General features: G+C 41.7%; 1 protein-coding gene across 9 annotated transcripts in view; it reads left to right on the plus strand.

Annotated features, from left to right (window-relative positions):
* Positions 1-15,597, plus strand: part of adgrl3.1 (adhesion G protein-coupled receptor L3.1) — a 227,728-nt gene that overhangs the window by 65,748 nt on the left and 146,383 nt on the right. For all 9 annotated transcript variants that reach the window (XM_012851254.3, XM_021309872.2, XM_021309874.2 and 6 more), the window contains exons 3-4: positions 4,542-4,707; positions 14,329-14,542. In XM_012851254.3, the coding sequence (XP_012706708.2) occupies positions 4,548-4,707; positions 14,329-14,542 (374 nt within the window). In that variant the 5' untranslated portion in view covers positions 4,542-4,547. The remainder of the gene's footprint in view (positions 1-4,541; positions 4,708-14,328; positions 14,543-15,597) is intronic.

Here is a 15,597-nt window from a genome sequence, read left to right on the forward strand (position 1 = left end):
GCCTTTGAACCATGCCTATGAAAAATCATGTTTGCTTGAAACTTAACTAGGTTCATTATGTAACAGATGCACAATGTTGTAACCCTTCTGCATACTTGGAAAAAAAAAAAGAAAGAATAAAATCAACACTTTTTTATTTGCAGAGGAAATGTGTAAATATCCCACTTTCCGTGATTAAAACTGCCGACTTTGAGGATGCAAACACAAAGCAATTGAGTTCCTTGTTGGCTGAGTGAGCGGGCAAGCGAGCCAGTGATTGAACAATGCTGGCCTGCTTTAATCAGTTCATGAAAAAAAAAAAAAAAAATAGAAGGGGAAACAAGCCTCGCCAGTCTGTCACCGTTACAACTTATCTCAGAGACCATCATCTAATAATTGTTTATTGCTGATGAACCATGAAATGAACAATTAGATAGGGACATCAATGTATTTCACACTTTGATGCTGATGTGGAATGCCAAGTGAAGTGAATCTTGATGCAGAGGGAACATCGACAGTGAGCATTTCGTCATGGATCTCCCTCACGGAGATGTCGTGTGTGGATTATTCGGCATGTGGTCTGTTTTCCTGTAAAACATTCTGTAGCACAAATAGTCCCTCCAGCAGGGTTATTAGAGTTTAGTTCAATCCTAAAATGTGAAAAAAAGTCAGCATTTTTCTAAATTCTTAAAGCTTCTGTCACATTGTTCCCTACCTTGCCACGTGTGCTGATGTTTTGAAACATGCCAGCTACGTGAGTTAAAAGGGGAGATTCTGTGGAACAAATCTTTTCACGTCAAGGTATGGAACTTTAGGTGTTCTCCCGTTTTGAATAGTGTGTCTGTATGGAGACAATGGATGTGGAATTCCTCACCAACAGACCTCAGTCAGTCCGTGTCGGACAGAACACCTCTGATGTCGTCACCCTCAGCACGGGCTCCCCTCAGGGCTGCGTCCTGAGCCCCCTGCTGTTCACCCTGATGACACACGACTGCGTCCCCAGGTTCACCACCAATCACATCGTGAAGTTTGCAGACGACACAACGGTGGTGGGCCTGATCAGAGACGACAATGACCAGGACTACAGAGAGGAGGTGGAGCAGCTGGTGGACTGGTGCAGAGACAACAGCCTGATCCTGAACGTGGAGAAGACGAAGGAGCTCATCGTCGACTTCAGGAAGAACCGGCCTCACCATGCTCCACTGCTTATCAACAACTCAGCGGTGGAGGTGGTCAGCAGCACCAAGTTCCTGGGGGTGCACATCACGAACAACCTCACCTGGACTGTGAACACCACGTCACTGGTGAAGAGGGCACAGAAGCGACTGTACTTTCTGCGGAGGATGAGGAGAGCCCGCCTGCCCCCGCCCATCCTCACGACCTTCTACAGAAGCACCATAGAGAGTATTCTGACCAGCTGTCTCTCTGTGTGGTGTGGAGGCTGCAGTGCCTCCGACTGGAAGAACGTGAGGAGAGTGGTGAGGACAGCAGAAGGGATCATCGGGGCTCCTCTTCCCTCCATTAAGGACATTTCATCGCAGCGCTGTGTGTCTCGAGCCCGTAACATCATCAGGGACCCCTCACACCCCCACCATGGACTATTCTCCCTGCTGCCCTCTGGAAAGAGGTTCCGCAGCATCCGCTGCAGGTCCACTAGGTTCAGCAAAAGCTTTTTCCCTGCTGCCATCAGACTGTTGAACTGCTGAAGTACAAAAGTGTACCACACTAGATTCGCTGATTTGCACATTTGCACATTTGCACATTGTATCGTACCCTGAAAAATTGAGGCTGCACCTTAACCGGAAACGCACTGCAAAACTGTGTACAATGCAACTGTCTACTTTTAAATCACTGCTGCACCCTACTGCATATTTGTCTACATTTGGTTTACATTGTTTACATTTCAACTGCCTACTGTTCACTGCTGCACTTTATCCGGAAGCAAATTGAAATTTATCCTGTAAGTGACTGCGATTGATCACTGCACTTTATCCTGTACTGTAATTCACTGCAAGGTATCCTGTAGAGTTACTGCAATATTTCTGAGCTGTGTGAAAACGAAATTTCGTTCTGTATGCACTCTGTGTATACAAAATGACAATAAAGAAAGTCTAAGTCTAAGTCTAAGGAATTCATATTTGAGCTGAGTCAAGATGACCTATGGTGTTTTTATGTTTTATTTATTTATTTTTTATTTGAAAAGGTTTTCAAATAATTAATAGCATAAACAATTTCAATGTGGATCATGCTGTCTGTCTCACTTCAGTTTCAACCATTTAGCATGCCGAGCTGAGTGACCGACCTGCACAGCGTACTTGGGATGAATTAATGTTATTGCTGGATCGTTGCATTCACTAAAGTCACGGTCGCATTGGCACAAATGTGCAGGAGACACGCGGTGCGAGAACTGCTGTGCTCATTTTGCGGAAATGTTTGTGATCCATCCACGTAAAAGCCAAGTCAGCCTTGGCTTATCAGGTTGACTTACATATGTTAAATACGTTGCAAGCTAATGCCAGAACATTATTTTCCAGTGGCATTGCATGTTTCCATGGTACTTAAATGGAACACAGTAGTTTGACATACGTATTAGAATAAATTAGAAAATGTACATAATCCAAAGGGATACATATTTATGTGTATTCAGATTACAGACTGACTCATAATTGTTTTGCTGCAGAAAGGTCTGTTGAGTTCTTCCTTTAGAGTTTACATGTATGTCCACAGGACTTCTCCCCATTTAGAGCCTGACCCTGGCAGGATACCATGCAACATGCCAAGCTTGAACTACTTTTCACAGTACATCAAAGGTGTCTTTAGGTCATGTATTTAAGACATATGAGGGAAAATCCAGCAAAGAAAACCTGAACCTTGCAACATCCTTCATTTGAATATCTTCTGTATGCTAGTTGTTGTTGTTTTTTTTTTTTTTTTTTTTTACCATTAACCACATATGAAACATCTTGTAGGTACCAGTATGTTATTTTATGAGTTCAAATATGTTATATGCATATTTGTCACATATTTAACCAAGTTTTATGGTAAAAAAAAATGCAATTTGGAATTCGATGTGTAGCATTTATAATTACTTCTGTCTTTAAGAAGGCTTGAAGGCTCTCTTCTATCTGCTCCACACAAAACAGCGCATATTATTTTGCCAGTTCCTGCCAAATATAAGCAGACCTTCAGCTAAAAACCTAGATCCAAGACGTCTTTCTAGCTTGTAACAAGTTAAACAGACCACCAGGCCCACTCTGAAGACCACAAACACATGGGCAAACGTTAGCTTACTTAGCTGCAAGGCTCCTCATGGCTGCTGGAGGCAGTGGACTGCTCATATCGTTTCCTTCGACATGAACAGAGGACAAACATTTTCCAAAGCCCTTCCCTGAGGGGACGGCTTATAAAGCCCAAGTACAACTATGTTTATCAGTTTCAGTTCTTCAGGAGTTGAAATACCCCCATTTTACCCTCGCTGCCTCCTGCTTGTGTCCAGACAAGCCAACTTATAATATAGAGATACAGTTCATGTTTTTACCAATGTCAAAATAACTGCTATGTATAATTCTTAATAAAAAAAAATATAAAAAGCTGAAAAAAACAAACTGTACAACAACAAGCAATGAAATTTGTGTGTTGGTGATTATTTCTTTGTTATTATAATTCTTCTGGCCAATACATTTTATGGCCCACTTATTTTCCTTGTATCACATGCGTAAGGAAAATGCGTTTGTGGGTTGAACAACAAAGTTGAGTGCGCAGGCTGGGTCCACGAAGAACTTGTCAAATTCTCTCGGTCATTATCCAACAGCTTATTCTGCTACTGACTAATTGAATCGGACGACCTCAACCTCCAAAGTGTTTTTATAGGGTTGAGTTCATGGCCACAGGCCAGGAAATGTGTGATAAACCCTGCTCTGATAAACGTCACACTGTGGGAACAGGCATAGACATGTTCAAGGATATAGCGTGGCACTAGGTGTGGAGATTTAGAATTGTCACTGGATTCATAATCTCATCTTTACATCTCAATGCACTGACTCCACTGAATTTGAGCCTCATTGTTCCTGTGAAGGAGATGCTGTTCAACTCCATCACACCGTCTCCAGCAACAGCTATTTGGCGTTGGCAGGAAGAATTTGGCAAGTTTATATATATATATATATATATATATATATATATATATATATATATATATATATATATATATATATATATATATATATATATATATATATATATATATATATATATATAACTTACAGGTGTACAATTTAAGAACAAAATAGGCCGGCCTTCCAACCGGATAAGATTTATTGCCAGAATCATTGCTACGGCAAAGAAGTAATCAAGCAAGCACAAACGTCTCTATGTTTTGTTCTAAGAGTATGTTTTTTAACTAGATTACATTAAGTAGGTATTTTGCTGTTGTTTGAGTGTCAATCCATTTAGTCGTTGCTGGAACTGCTGCTGGTACATTGATTCCATTTCTTAGGCAAAGCATCATCTTGTGCTTTGATTTGACCTTCAAGTGAGCAAATCTTCTGTGTGTCAATCTGCAGGCCTGTATGGTGTCAGGAACACTGAGCTGTGAAGCAAACAGCTCAGCACGCGAGCGCCTGGGCTCAGCAGGAAGTACCTCCGCATTCACTTCCAGGTCGAAATCAGGCGCCATGTGGGCCAGATGCTTGATCTTCATCTCCGCCTTGATTTCACCCATTGCCATAGGTAAGAAACAAGCCCAGATGTTTGATTCCTAAACAAAAAAAAAAAGTCTTGATTTTGCTTTCATGACAGCTTTAGCTATAAAATCCCTCATCAGTAATGATTCAAATCATCCTTTGTTTGTATTCCTGTACACCTGGGACAAACCTGCATCTATTACTGTGCACACATGAAAAGTGCACTTGCAGCCCCAGTAGGTCATATACATGTTTTCTGCTTTCCTCTGTGACAGTGAGCTTTGAAGACTCCAAAAACGGAGCTCTGGCCCACTTGGACTTAATCCCATTAATGGCCGCTGTCAATCTCACTGTGCCCACTGTGTGCTTGTTCACACGCCTGCTGCCGCACAGATGAAATACTTTAAATGCTGAAATACTCGGCTCTTCAGACACACACACACAAACGGGTACACACACACACACACACACACACACACCGAACCTCCCAAGCAGGCAGCCACTCGAGGCACACAAACACCGAGGGCTTTGCTTCAGCACCAAGATGAGTTTCAGTCAGAGGTATTTGCATCAATGTCTGAAGAATAAGTCGACAAATGCAAATCAGGGTGTTTATACTCTGCGAGGATTAGCTGAAACAAAGAGTGTTTTGCTTGAGGAAACACGGAAGCAAGTGCCCCATCTTCCCCACCAAACCGAGTCTTGTTATTATCACAGGTTTATGAACACAAAACATGTATAGGATAAAAATACTCACAGAAAAATGTTATTTTCTAAGCTCAGAGTATTAATGTGGGGGACAAAAAACAACTCTATCCAAACGAGTTGACCAGTTGACTTTAATCGGCACATTATTTTAGGGTTGCGGTGGAAAGTTAGATTTGGTTAACAAAAGCAAATCTACCTTGGTTTGCATCAAGCCATCAAGTGATCTTGTCATGGGAATTGATTAGAGATGCACTGATCACTATGCTAGAGATCATTGGTCAGTTTTACCATGATCTGCTCTGATCGGTGATCAGATCGAACACAAAGAAATCAGATTTTTGTTTGCCTTTTCATTAAATGCATCAAAACTACTAACTCCTGCTTATTAGTCTATAAACACCTGTCTCCACCAACAGCATCTCCTTCGATTTTAGTTCAGTAAAGGTTTGATTAGGGGTTTAATGGGTTAAAGCTTTCATTTCTTCATTTGCAGTTGGTTTCAAAACTACTACCTCTGTCAGAAACCATGCACATATTTTTTTCTGTTTTATTTGTTAGATTCTGAAAAGCACATCCAGGACTAGAAATGCCTTTTGGGCAGGAAAAGTCTGATCAGTGCATCTCAAGCCTTGATCTGTTCAGTCAGAAATGTTGTTCTAAAAAAGTAAGTCTTTCATTAGAGTTCATTAATTTCAAAATAAAGCTGAATAGGATCACTTCCTACTAAATAAATCTTTTATAACCATATGATGGCGGAGCGTACACACACGCCGGGCTCTCTCATTTGGTGCTTTACATAGTGTAGGTTTTATTGGATAAATGTCGAGCTGAATACAGTAGGAAATATATGCAAAATAGAAAGGGAGTTTCAGTGGTCTCATGATGGTGTGACAACCTCTCAGAAGACATAACAAGATCACCAGGCTCTCCCTGGTTTGTTTTCAGGCCTGGGAAGTGGCGCGGCCAGCGAAGGCATCAAAAGGGTGCAGAGCGGTCCCGCTAGTACAGGCTAGCTCGAGAGCCGCTCAAGTTGCTGATCCCAAGCATCTTTTTGATCAGTTTTACGCAAAATGGTTGAGCTAGAACCAGTGACTAAAACCACATAGACCTGGCCTGAAGGAGCACTTGACCAGAGCTGCTGCCAGAGAACACAACGGTCTATATTTGAACATATGTAGCAACATGAACACACAGATGCTGTTCCCTCCGATATTAAGCGCTGTACAGACACTGTGACTGTTAATAAGAAGGTCGGGTTTATCCATCCATTTTCTAACACGTCTATCCCTATTGGGGTCGCGAGGGGTGCTGGTGCCTATCTCCAGCTGTCAATGGGCGAGAGACGGGGTATACCCTGGACAGGTCACCAGTCTGTCGCAGGGTCGGGTTTATTTCAATCAAAAACCTTGGATGACTTCAAAGGTGGCGGATCTCCTGAGAGCCTGAGACTCAAGTCAGGGCAGAGCAACCTGTAAAGTACAGCCTGATTGGATCTAAAAAGTGGGTGTGGCTAGTGGTTTACCACCCGTCAAGCTACACGAACAACCAGTTGAGTTTGGGTAATGCTGATAGCTTGCTGGCAGAAGGATTAAACCCCTTGAAGACATTTAGACCTTCTTCACCACTGAAGCCTCATCAGACCACGGTCCTCCAACTCTTTCTCGGCAGAATCATCAGGTGATGCATGCCTTAAAGTCTGTCAGCCCTAAACAAAACCGCTGGTGTCATCCTATTCAGAATGAGCTTTCATCAAGATTTATCTGGGGGCAGATCATTTGGACTTCACTCAGTTTGATGATCTAGGATTTAAAGCCACCACATTCAGTGGAAATTGACAGAAAATAATATGTGTAAATATTTAGATGATCAATTTCTCCTCTTCCCTCTCACCCTCTCAACTTACTCTCAGGGACTTTCATTCACGTTCCACTTATCAAATATTTTCGAAAGTCAAGAAGAAGAATGCGCAAAATAATTGTGAGATTCATTAATTTTTTTTTTGGCTCTGGTAGAGTTTTTACCATCAATAAATATTGCTGCCCTTTTCATTTAAAGTATCTTACATTTCGAAAAAAATGCACCGCTCTTTCTTTTACTCTGAGGATGTAAGTTTTTTTTTTTTCAACAAGTGCTTTGGCAGATCAAATGAGAGATCACCTTTTAAATCTCTCTCCTCTTCCCTCTCACCCTCTCATTCTCCTTCCTTCCATCTTTCCAGCTCTTTCGCCACTCTCTTGTTCTTGGCCCAAATGCAGAAATCAATATCCTTTTGTTTCATCCCCCCCCCCCCCCCAGGCAATGAGAGCAACTGAATAAGATTGTCTGTACCGTCCGCGGCTGCCAAGTTTCTGTCGCCACTTGCACAACTAATGACAGACACATTAACGTGCACTTACGGCTCACACGTTATTAGATGAAGAGAAAGATGGGGAGCTGGTGCGTCAGTGGATGTGTTTGTAATGTTTCTGTATCAAAAGACTCAATGTTCTTTGTTAGGAAGTGAAATGTGTTGGGAGGGAGCTCTTTGATGGCCGATTGAACAATATGCTATTGGATTTATTGGAGCTTTTGTAAAATAAAATAAAAAATAAAAAAAATAATAGGGTGAATGTTGGGACAGAATTATCTGTGATAGTCAGGAAATTCTACTCATTCAGCTCTTAGTACTTTTCAGCTAACCTCACCTTATCACTACTTGATCATTTAAGATGAGGATTTTATTACCTTGGTATTCACTTTTTCTGTGGATTCAGTGTGATTCTTCTGAATTTATAGTTCTAACTTAAAAGGGTTGAAACGTGGGCCAATTTAAAAGCAAATGCTTTCCAAGATATATTAACCCCATCTGGCCTCAGGGTGGTGTTATGATGAAGACCAAAAAAGTCTTGAGTCAGATTAATTTTTTTTACACCATACAACTTGAAGCATCATCCAAAGCCAGTCCTTCACACAGAATAAATAGTAACGCTGACTGTTGTGATAATTTGCAAAGTCTTTGAACTGTTTTTCAGTAATCAGGCTTTGTTCCAGTGAAAGGGTGCTTCACCATATCAGGACATTCTGTTCAATTTCATGCAGTTTTTTTTTTTATGTAAACCCCAGTGCACAAACTAAGGTCCATAAACACATGAATTACCAAATTTGGCAAGTAAAAAGTTAACTGGCCTGCACAAACTCCTGGGCAGAACCCAACACCACACCTTTGGGATGAATTAAAGTAGAGACTTAAAAACAGTCCTTTTTATGCAACATTAGTGTTTCACCACAACAATTTGCTTCTGTAAGAAAGGTAAAAAAAATTCTAATAAACCCACTCCAAAACTGGGTAGAAAGCCTTAGAAGAAGAGTTCAAGGGGTTGTAGCTCCAAATGGTTGGGCAAACAACACATCAAACCCTGTGGAGTAAGAATGAGATGTTATGATAGTTCAGCGCATATTAGTATTTCTATTTCCCTTCCCTCCATAATCTACGTCACATTACCTTGAAAGGACTCTGTAGGGCTAAACAACATGTTGTACCAAACCTTACAGCAGGTGATATAACAGAAGATGACCTCAGGATAATGTTTCGGCAGCTAAATTGCTGTGATTCAGATAAACCCTTTCGAGTTAAACATGGTCTGATTATGTGTATAATAATGAGACTTTCATCTGATCTGTTTACTACTTGTTAAGCTGGTGCTATATTAAGGTATTCACAGAACTTAAACTATTTTTTTTTTACGTTTGGCCACATGACAAGAAAACTAGCACATGTGAAAAATGCTGGAAAAGGACACATGTTTGACTTTACCAAGAAGGCAGCTCCAGTGCTAAAACAGAACTGGCGCTAGAACCAGTTCTTTATCAGTTCTTCAAATTAACCACTTTGGCTTCCCACAATCTGTCAGCCAACCCGGAGCCTAATCATTGACACTATGTCATTCAATAAATGTTTGACCGGCTACCTGTTTTATTCAGATCTTCCATGAAGGTTCGTACTGCATGCAGACAGTTTAACTGCACAAATCATACTGTCCATCTCAGTATCCCTGCAAACAGATGCTCTAATATCGCAGACTTAATTCAGAAACACTGTTTTAAACAGCAAGCAACTAGCAGTATCTGTGGAGGCTTTACATTCCCAATGAGCTGATGTGCAATCAGCACCAACCACACTGCAAAACAAAGGTTAAGAACAATGTTTACGGTTGGAATCATTAAGGCCACCTGCTAACGTCACAAGACTGACACAGTTTTAAGTTAGGAATGGCGTTTATGGAAATGGTGGAAAATGTTGTTCTGATTGGCTCGTTGACCTACTTAAACCCAAGGACTGGTAATATCATAGACATAGTACATGACTGCAGGATAATAGCAGTTAGCTTGTGTTCTGTTACTAATTCAAAAATTTATTAACGTGTTTTATACTTTACCTTTTTACCATCACAACATTTCCATTATGAGACAGCAGGAAAAACATTTAAAGGAAGTACACACATGTCAAGTCAGAAATGAGGAAAAAAAAGGATGTCATGACAGTAGTACAGCGCGCTGCTTTGTGACGTCTCCTTCTGTTATCTGGGCATGCGGGTCGCTTTGCGGTCTTGAACCGTTCAGTCAGAGTTCTGATGACGGTCGTATTTAATAGTAACGTGAACGGCCAGCTAAAAAAGATAATCAGATTTCAGAAAAAAATCGGAATTGAGCATCAAGACCTGCAATATGAATGTTGCCATAGAGAACTGGTGCTAAGCAAGTACAGCAGTGGAATTGATTTGGTAGAAAATATTCTATAGTTTTCAAAATGCTTGCCGATTTCAAAAGTAAAGTGTAAACTGTATTCAGCCCCTCTTTTGCCACTGTTACAGCCTAGCACATCTAAAAGCATCTCTGCACATTCTTTTTTAGATAAAAGCTTATGCTCATTTATATAAATACTGTGTCATCAATCAAATTTCAAGTTTTGTCATAGGTTGTTAATTTGATCTATGTCTTGACTTTCATTGGACCATAATAGGGAACCTTTTGTCCCCTAACAAGTTTTCTTTTAGAATCGCTCTGCATTTAGTGCCATCAGTTGTCCCAATCACTGTAACCAACTTCCCAGCCTTTGCTGAAGAAAAATAATATCTCCTCAGAATGATGCTGCCAATACCACAGTTCTCGACAGGAACGGGGAATGCAATTGATCGCACTGGATTTGTTTCAGGGGGATCGGAGTGGACTGAGTTTGAGCCAGGGGACGAATGGGCTAAATTCTGAGGCTGAAGATTTGCAAATGGGCTAAATTCTGAGGCTGAAGATTTGCAAAACTAACGAGAGACATACCCTCAAGTACATGAATGAATATGTTTGCAAGGCGAAACAATGTAAAAAAAAATATGATACCAAAAGGCCACTTTTATAAATGCTCAGCTTGAATGATTGTGGGTTATTTGTTATTTGTGTCACCTTTGCCTTCTGCCCTGTGGGACTCTGCAAGACACCACCGTAAGACATCACATCCAAAGCTAGTCTAGACAGCTGCCTCTCAGCACTGTCCATCAATCCCTGCACGCTTCACCTAATCCTTTCTCCACAATATAGATTCATACAGAGGCAGTCATGATGCCACCATTGAGGAAACGTAACAAACTAACACTTAGCGCGGTAACGGCCCATTGCCTTAAGCACCCACGCTCACACACACGCAGAAACCCCCCCCCCCCCTGATGTTCCATCAATTCTTCACCTGCTACCGAGACACACATCCTGTCTGAATGTGTGCTTAAGGTCTAATCATGGCCTGCGGTGAAACACCTATGTGTGTGTGTGTGTGGGTGTGAGTGTGTGTGTTCATTAAAGAGGACATTTTCAGTAAATGTCACTTATATATCAGTCCTATCTCTAAGCGAGAGCCTGCCATTACCAGCGCCATGCCCGCAGGTAGTGGAACCACATGGATATCATTGACAATGGCTGTGAATTTCTCCCTCTTCATTCCATCACTCAGAGCATTTGTATGCATGTGTCACCGTGACTGTGTGTGTGTGTGTGTGTGTGTGTGTGTGTGTGTGTGTGTGTGTGTGCGTGTGTGCGATGTGGTGGTGAAGGGCAGTATTAAGTTGAGCCCAGGCAGAGTGTCATTGAGCTCATTCAGATTCTTTGCTGCATATGTGTAACCATGACGCTCCTCCAGCTAATGAAAGAGCCAAGGGAGGGAGGACAGGGTTTCTATGGTAACCGTGACAAGGAGAGCAAGGAGAACGGTGGAGTGTCTCGCTTTTTAGGGACGTCGTAGGCCCGCGTGCGCTGATTGTTGATGTCTCCACGCGTGCACGTGCATGTACATGTGCAGCTCGTTTTAACATCAAACGGGAGGACGGGTACGAGTCAGCTGCGTGTGCTTGAAACCAATTTGGTCCACAATTATTTCCCTTTATTTGTTTGTCCGTATGTGAGAACCGATCATTTGTATCTCACTTTAGATGGAGCAAAAAAACGTCTCAAGCGAGGTTGTTAAGAGAGAATTGACTGATGGGACACAGCAGCAAGTCTGAGCTTAAATATAATGGCATTATTATTTCAGAGGGGTTAGGTGATGGAAAAACACACATCAACATCCCAGCTCATCAATCTATCAGGGGAAGATGGCTAAAGCTCTCGGGGTTGTTGCTCGCAGTAACAAAGAACAACAGTTTGTAAGCTGCACCACAACAATCCTAAGTCCCTGGGAACATCCAGGCCACAAGCAGCACTTTGATCTCTTTATCTACTTTAGGTAACATGCTTTCTCCACAGACACAGTGCCTCGGAAAAAAAATTGTATTCACATTTTGTCTGGCTATAGCCACAAACTTCACTGTATTTTTATTTGTTTTGGGGAGGTGGGGTGTGTGTGGATGGGTTATGTGATAAACCAACACATCGTAGTGCATGATTGTGAGGTGGAATCAAACAGGATACATGGTTTGCAATTTAAAAATAAATAATTATATCAAAATTTTCCATGTAGGGTAGCAGACGGATCATGGAGAAAGTTGTGGAGCAGTTTAAAGCCGGGTTAAGTTATTCTAAAATATCACACACTTTAAAAATGTCACAGTGCACTGTCAATTACCGGACAATGGAACGACGCCACGTCACACCTACCAAGATTTACCCGTCCACCTAAACTGGCAGGTGGAACATTATTAAGAGAAGTACATGGAGGAATTGAGCTGTTCTTCAAGCACCCTGTCCATCAAAAAAAGATGGGAAAAGCTAAATATTTGTTTAAAAACACCAGCAGAAATCCTCAGCTTCAAATTAATTCCACCCTTCGGTCCATAATCAAAGAATCCAGCAAAGTTTCCAAGAAGCCACAAGATGACATGTATGCTGTAGAAAAGTAAATTATTTTAACAAGCCATGAAACTAAGAAGAATGTACTAAGTTTGGACGAGAACAAAATTAAACTTTTTTCACCAAGCCCTATGGGTGGCGTTTCTTTTACATAGCAGATTTCACTGGTCAAAAACCATAAGGTGCTTTCCAATAGGAAGAAGCATAGAACTTAACTTCAAATGAGCTTGTTATTCATACTAATCTAATGTATAACTGTGTTTTTGCCACTATTGTGCCCTAATTTCCATATTGTTGGACAATAAAGGTATTACTGATCTTATAAAAACACTTAAGATAAAAGCATGAAAGAAAAAGATAAACACATGTAACATCATAGAATCAAGACAGTACGAAGATGGAGGCACACGAACACGCAACACAATCTTTGGGAACAACAGGATTTATTACCTCTTGTCTTAAAATGTACTCGTGGAACCATTAACAACCTTTGACCGGAAGATCTCACATGTAAGAAGCACTGTAGTCCTCTATAAGGTCAGAGATATCGGCTGAGCTGGACCACAATGGACTGTAGGATAAAGACTAACATTTTAATATGAATTATGTTCTGTACAGGTATCCAATGTAAAGAGATTAAATCTGGGGAAATATATTGTCTCTTTCGTGTGTGGGTTAAAGCCTTTCAGCAGCATTTTGAACTGATTGGAAATGGTCATGATCTCTCTTACTGGAACACATAAAAAGCCTGTTATAATAATCAAGACGAGATGAGACGAAAGCATGAACGATCATCCCTAATTTGGCTTTTGACAGCAGAGTTTGAAGCTTAAAATGATTTCTCAGCTGATAAGAGCAGCTTCTGATTACTCCATGGGAATGGCAGTGCGATGACACGGCAGAATGTCAAACAGCTGACGCTCGGTTTGACTGAGGAGGCCAATGCACCCAGATATTGCTTGATTTCAGATATTCAGTAACCCCTGCAACTCATCCTGAACACACTACTCCCCTCACTGTGAAACATGGTGGTGGGGGCTTCAGGATGGGATGCATGCCTTGCATTTCAACAGAGACAGAAGAGAAGAGAAGCTGGTTAGAAGTTATGGGAAGATGTGCAATGCTAAATACGGGGTAATCCTGCGAGAAAAAAAAAACGTTAGAAGCGGAGAAAGACTTGAAACCAGTACAGAGGCTCACCTTCCAGCAGACTATGACCCAAACAGGCCTGGGATATTCTAATAAAAGCACTAAAGTGTGTGGTTTCAATATTGACAGTCTTATCGATATTCGTATTTAAGGATAATTTTAAAGTTTTGTCACTAACCATATTTGTTTTTTTTTTTTGTCTAACAGCAGGAAACTGTTGCCAGGGAATTTCTGAAATGTGGTCTGAAACGGCTAACTGCAAATATCCAGCCAGCCAATACATTTCATGTACTGTGAGAGAAATATTCAGTGATTCTCAGTTTTTTTTCTTCATGTTTGCAATCAAGGCGATTTGACAGGGAAACAAATAATACATTTCAAGCTGAACAAAGTTCAACTCTGTACGCGTCAAGCTCTGTTCAGTGGTTCTCGGGCGTCGACAACGAAAAGATATCCAGAAAGCCAAATAACATCTTTCCACCGTTGTCTGTGTGTTTGTGTCCAGTGTATGGCCGCGCCCCCATCCCCATGGCGGTGGTGCGCAGGGAGCTGTCTTGTGAGTCGTACCCTATCGAGCTGCGCTGCCCCGGCACCGACGTCATCATGATCGAAAGCGCCAACTACGGCCGCACCGACGACAAGATTTGCGATTCGGACCCGGCCCAAATGGAGAACACCCGGTGCTACCTTCCCGATGCATACAAGATCATGTCGCTCAGGTCAGTATTTATGGGATGTGGAGCTCCCTGCTCGCTGGAGCGGAGCTAGAAAACCGTAGGTGTAATTTATTATGTGTTGCTTTGTTAATCGCAAGTGTTGTACGGCATGCTCGGGTGCAGTGTGCGATCTCGAGTTGTGCCACTGGGATAGAGCGGAGCGGCATTAATGTCAGCTGCTTTGTATGAGGCAAAGAGATCAGAGCAACAGTATGTGTGTGCTGTCAACTCTCTTAGTTTATAAGTCAAGCTCTACCCACATGGTAATCTGCTTTCAAGAAGATCACAGAAAACAACAGCTGAGAAACAACCACCGCCGAAAGTAGTGGAGAGGAAAGGCAAAAGGTGAAGGAAAATACACTTAAATCATTGTAACTCATGAGCTCTGCGTCTTGCAGATCTGCTAATAGCTGTTCCCGGCAATGCATTGCAGCACAATGCCATAAAGACGCAGGATGGAAGTGTGTCAGCTCCCCCCCTCCCCCCACTCACTTCGTCGGCAGGCATACTTCCTCTACCGACTGGGTTGTTGGGCAGCACAATGATTGAAGGTCATAGAGTGCTTTGCAGATTATTATCAGTTTATGATTGAGCAAATGCTCTGTTTTTATCGCTTCACAATGGCTTTGACAGCCAGTTAAAGGGAGAGTTTTTTTTTTTGAATGGTTCTGAGTAGTCAGGATCTCACCTGCTGTAGACATCAGCCAGAGGGATTTCAGTTTGGAGAATCTGGGAGAGCATCTCTAGAGAGCATCAGCACACCCCCTCCTAAAAACAAGTGTCAAACGTCTAAAGAAAGCATAGGTTATATTTTTAGCTTTTACACATTGTCGGTTTACCATAAGACAGATGTTTGGTACTATTAAAACATGAATGTAAGTATGTGTGTGGCTTAATTCTTTGAATTAATAAGTTAAATTCCCATAAAGGGTGAGGAAGTCCCTTTGAGCAGGAAGTGCCTGGGTTCAAATCCCAGCCAAGCTTTTTTTCTGCATGGAGTTTGCATGTGCTGTGTGGGTTTTTACAATACACTCTGGTTTCCTTCCACAGTCCCAAAA

Source organism: Fundulus heteroclitus, chromosome 5, assembly GCF_011125445.2.
Source record: "Fundulus heteroclitus isolate FHET01 chromosome 5, MU-UCD_Fhet_4.1, whole genome shotgun sequence".
Classification (NCBI taxonomy): Eukaryota; Metazoa; Chordata; class Actinopteri; order Cyprinodontiformes; family Fundulidae; genus Fundulus; species Fundulus heteroclitus.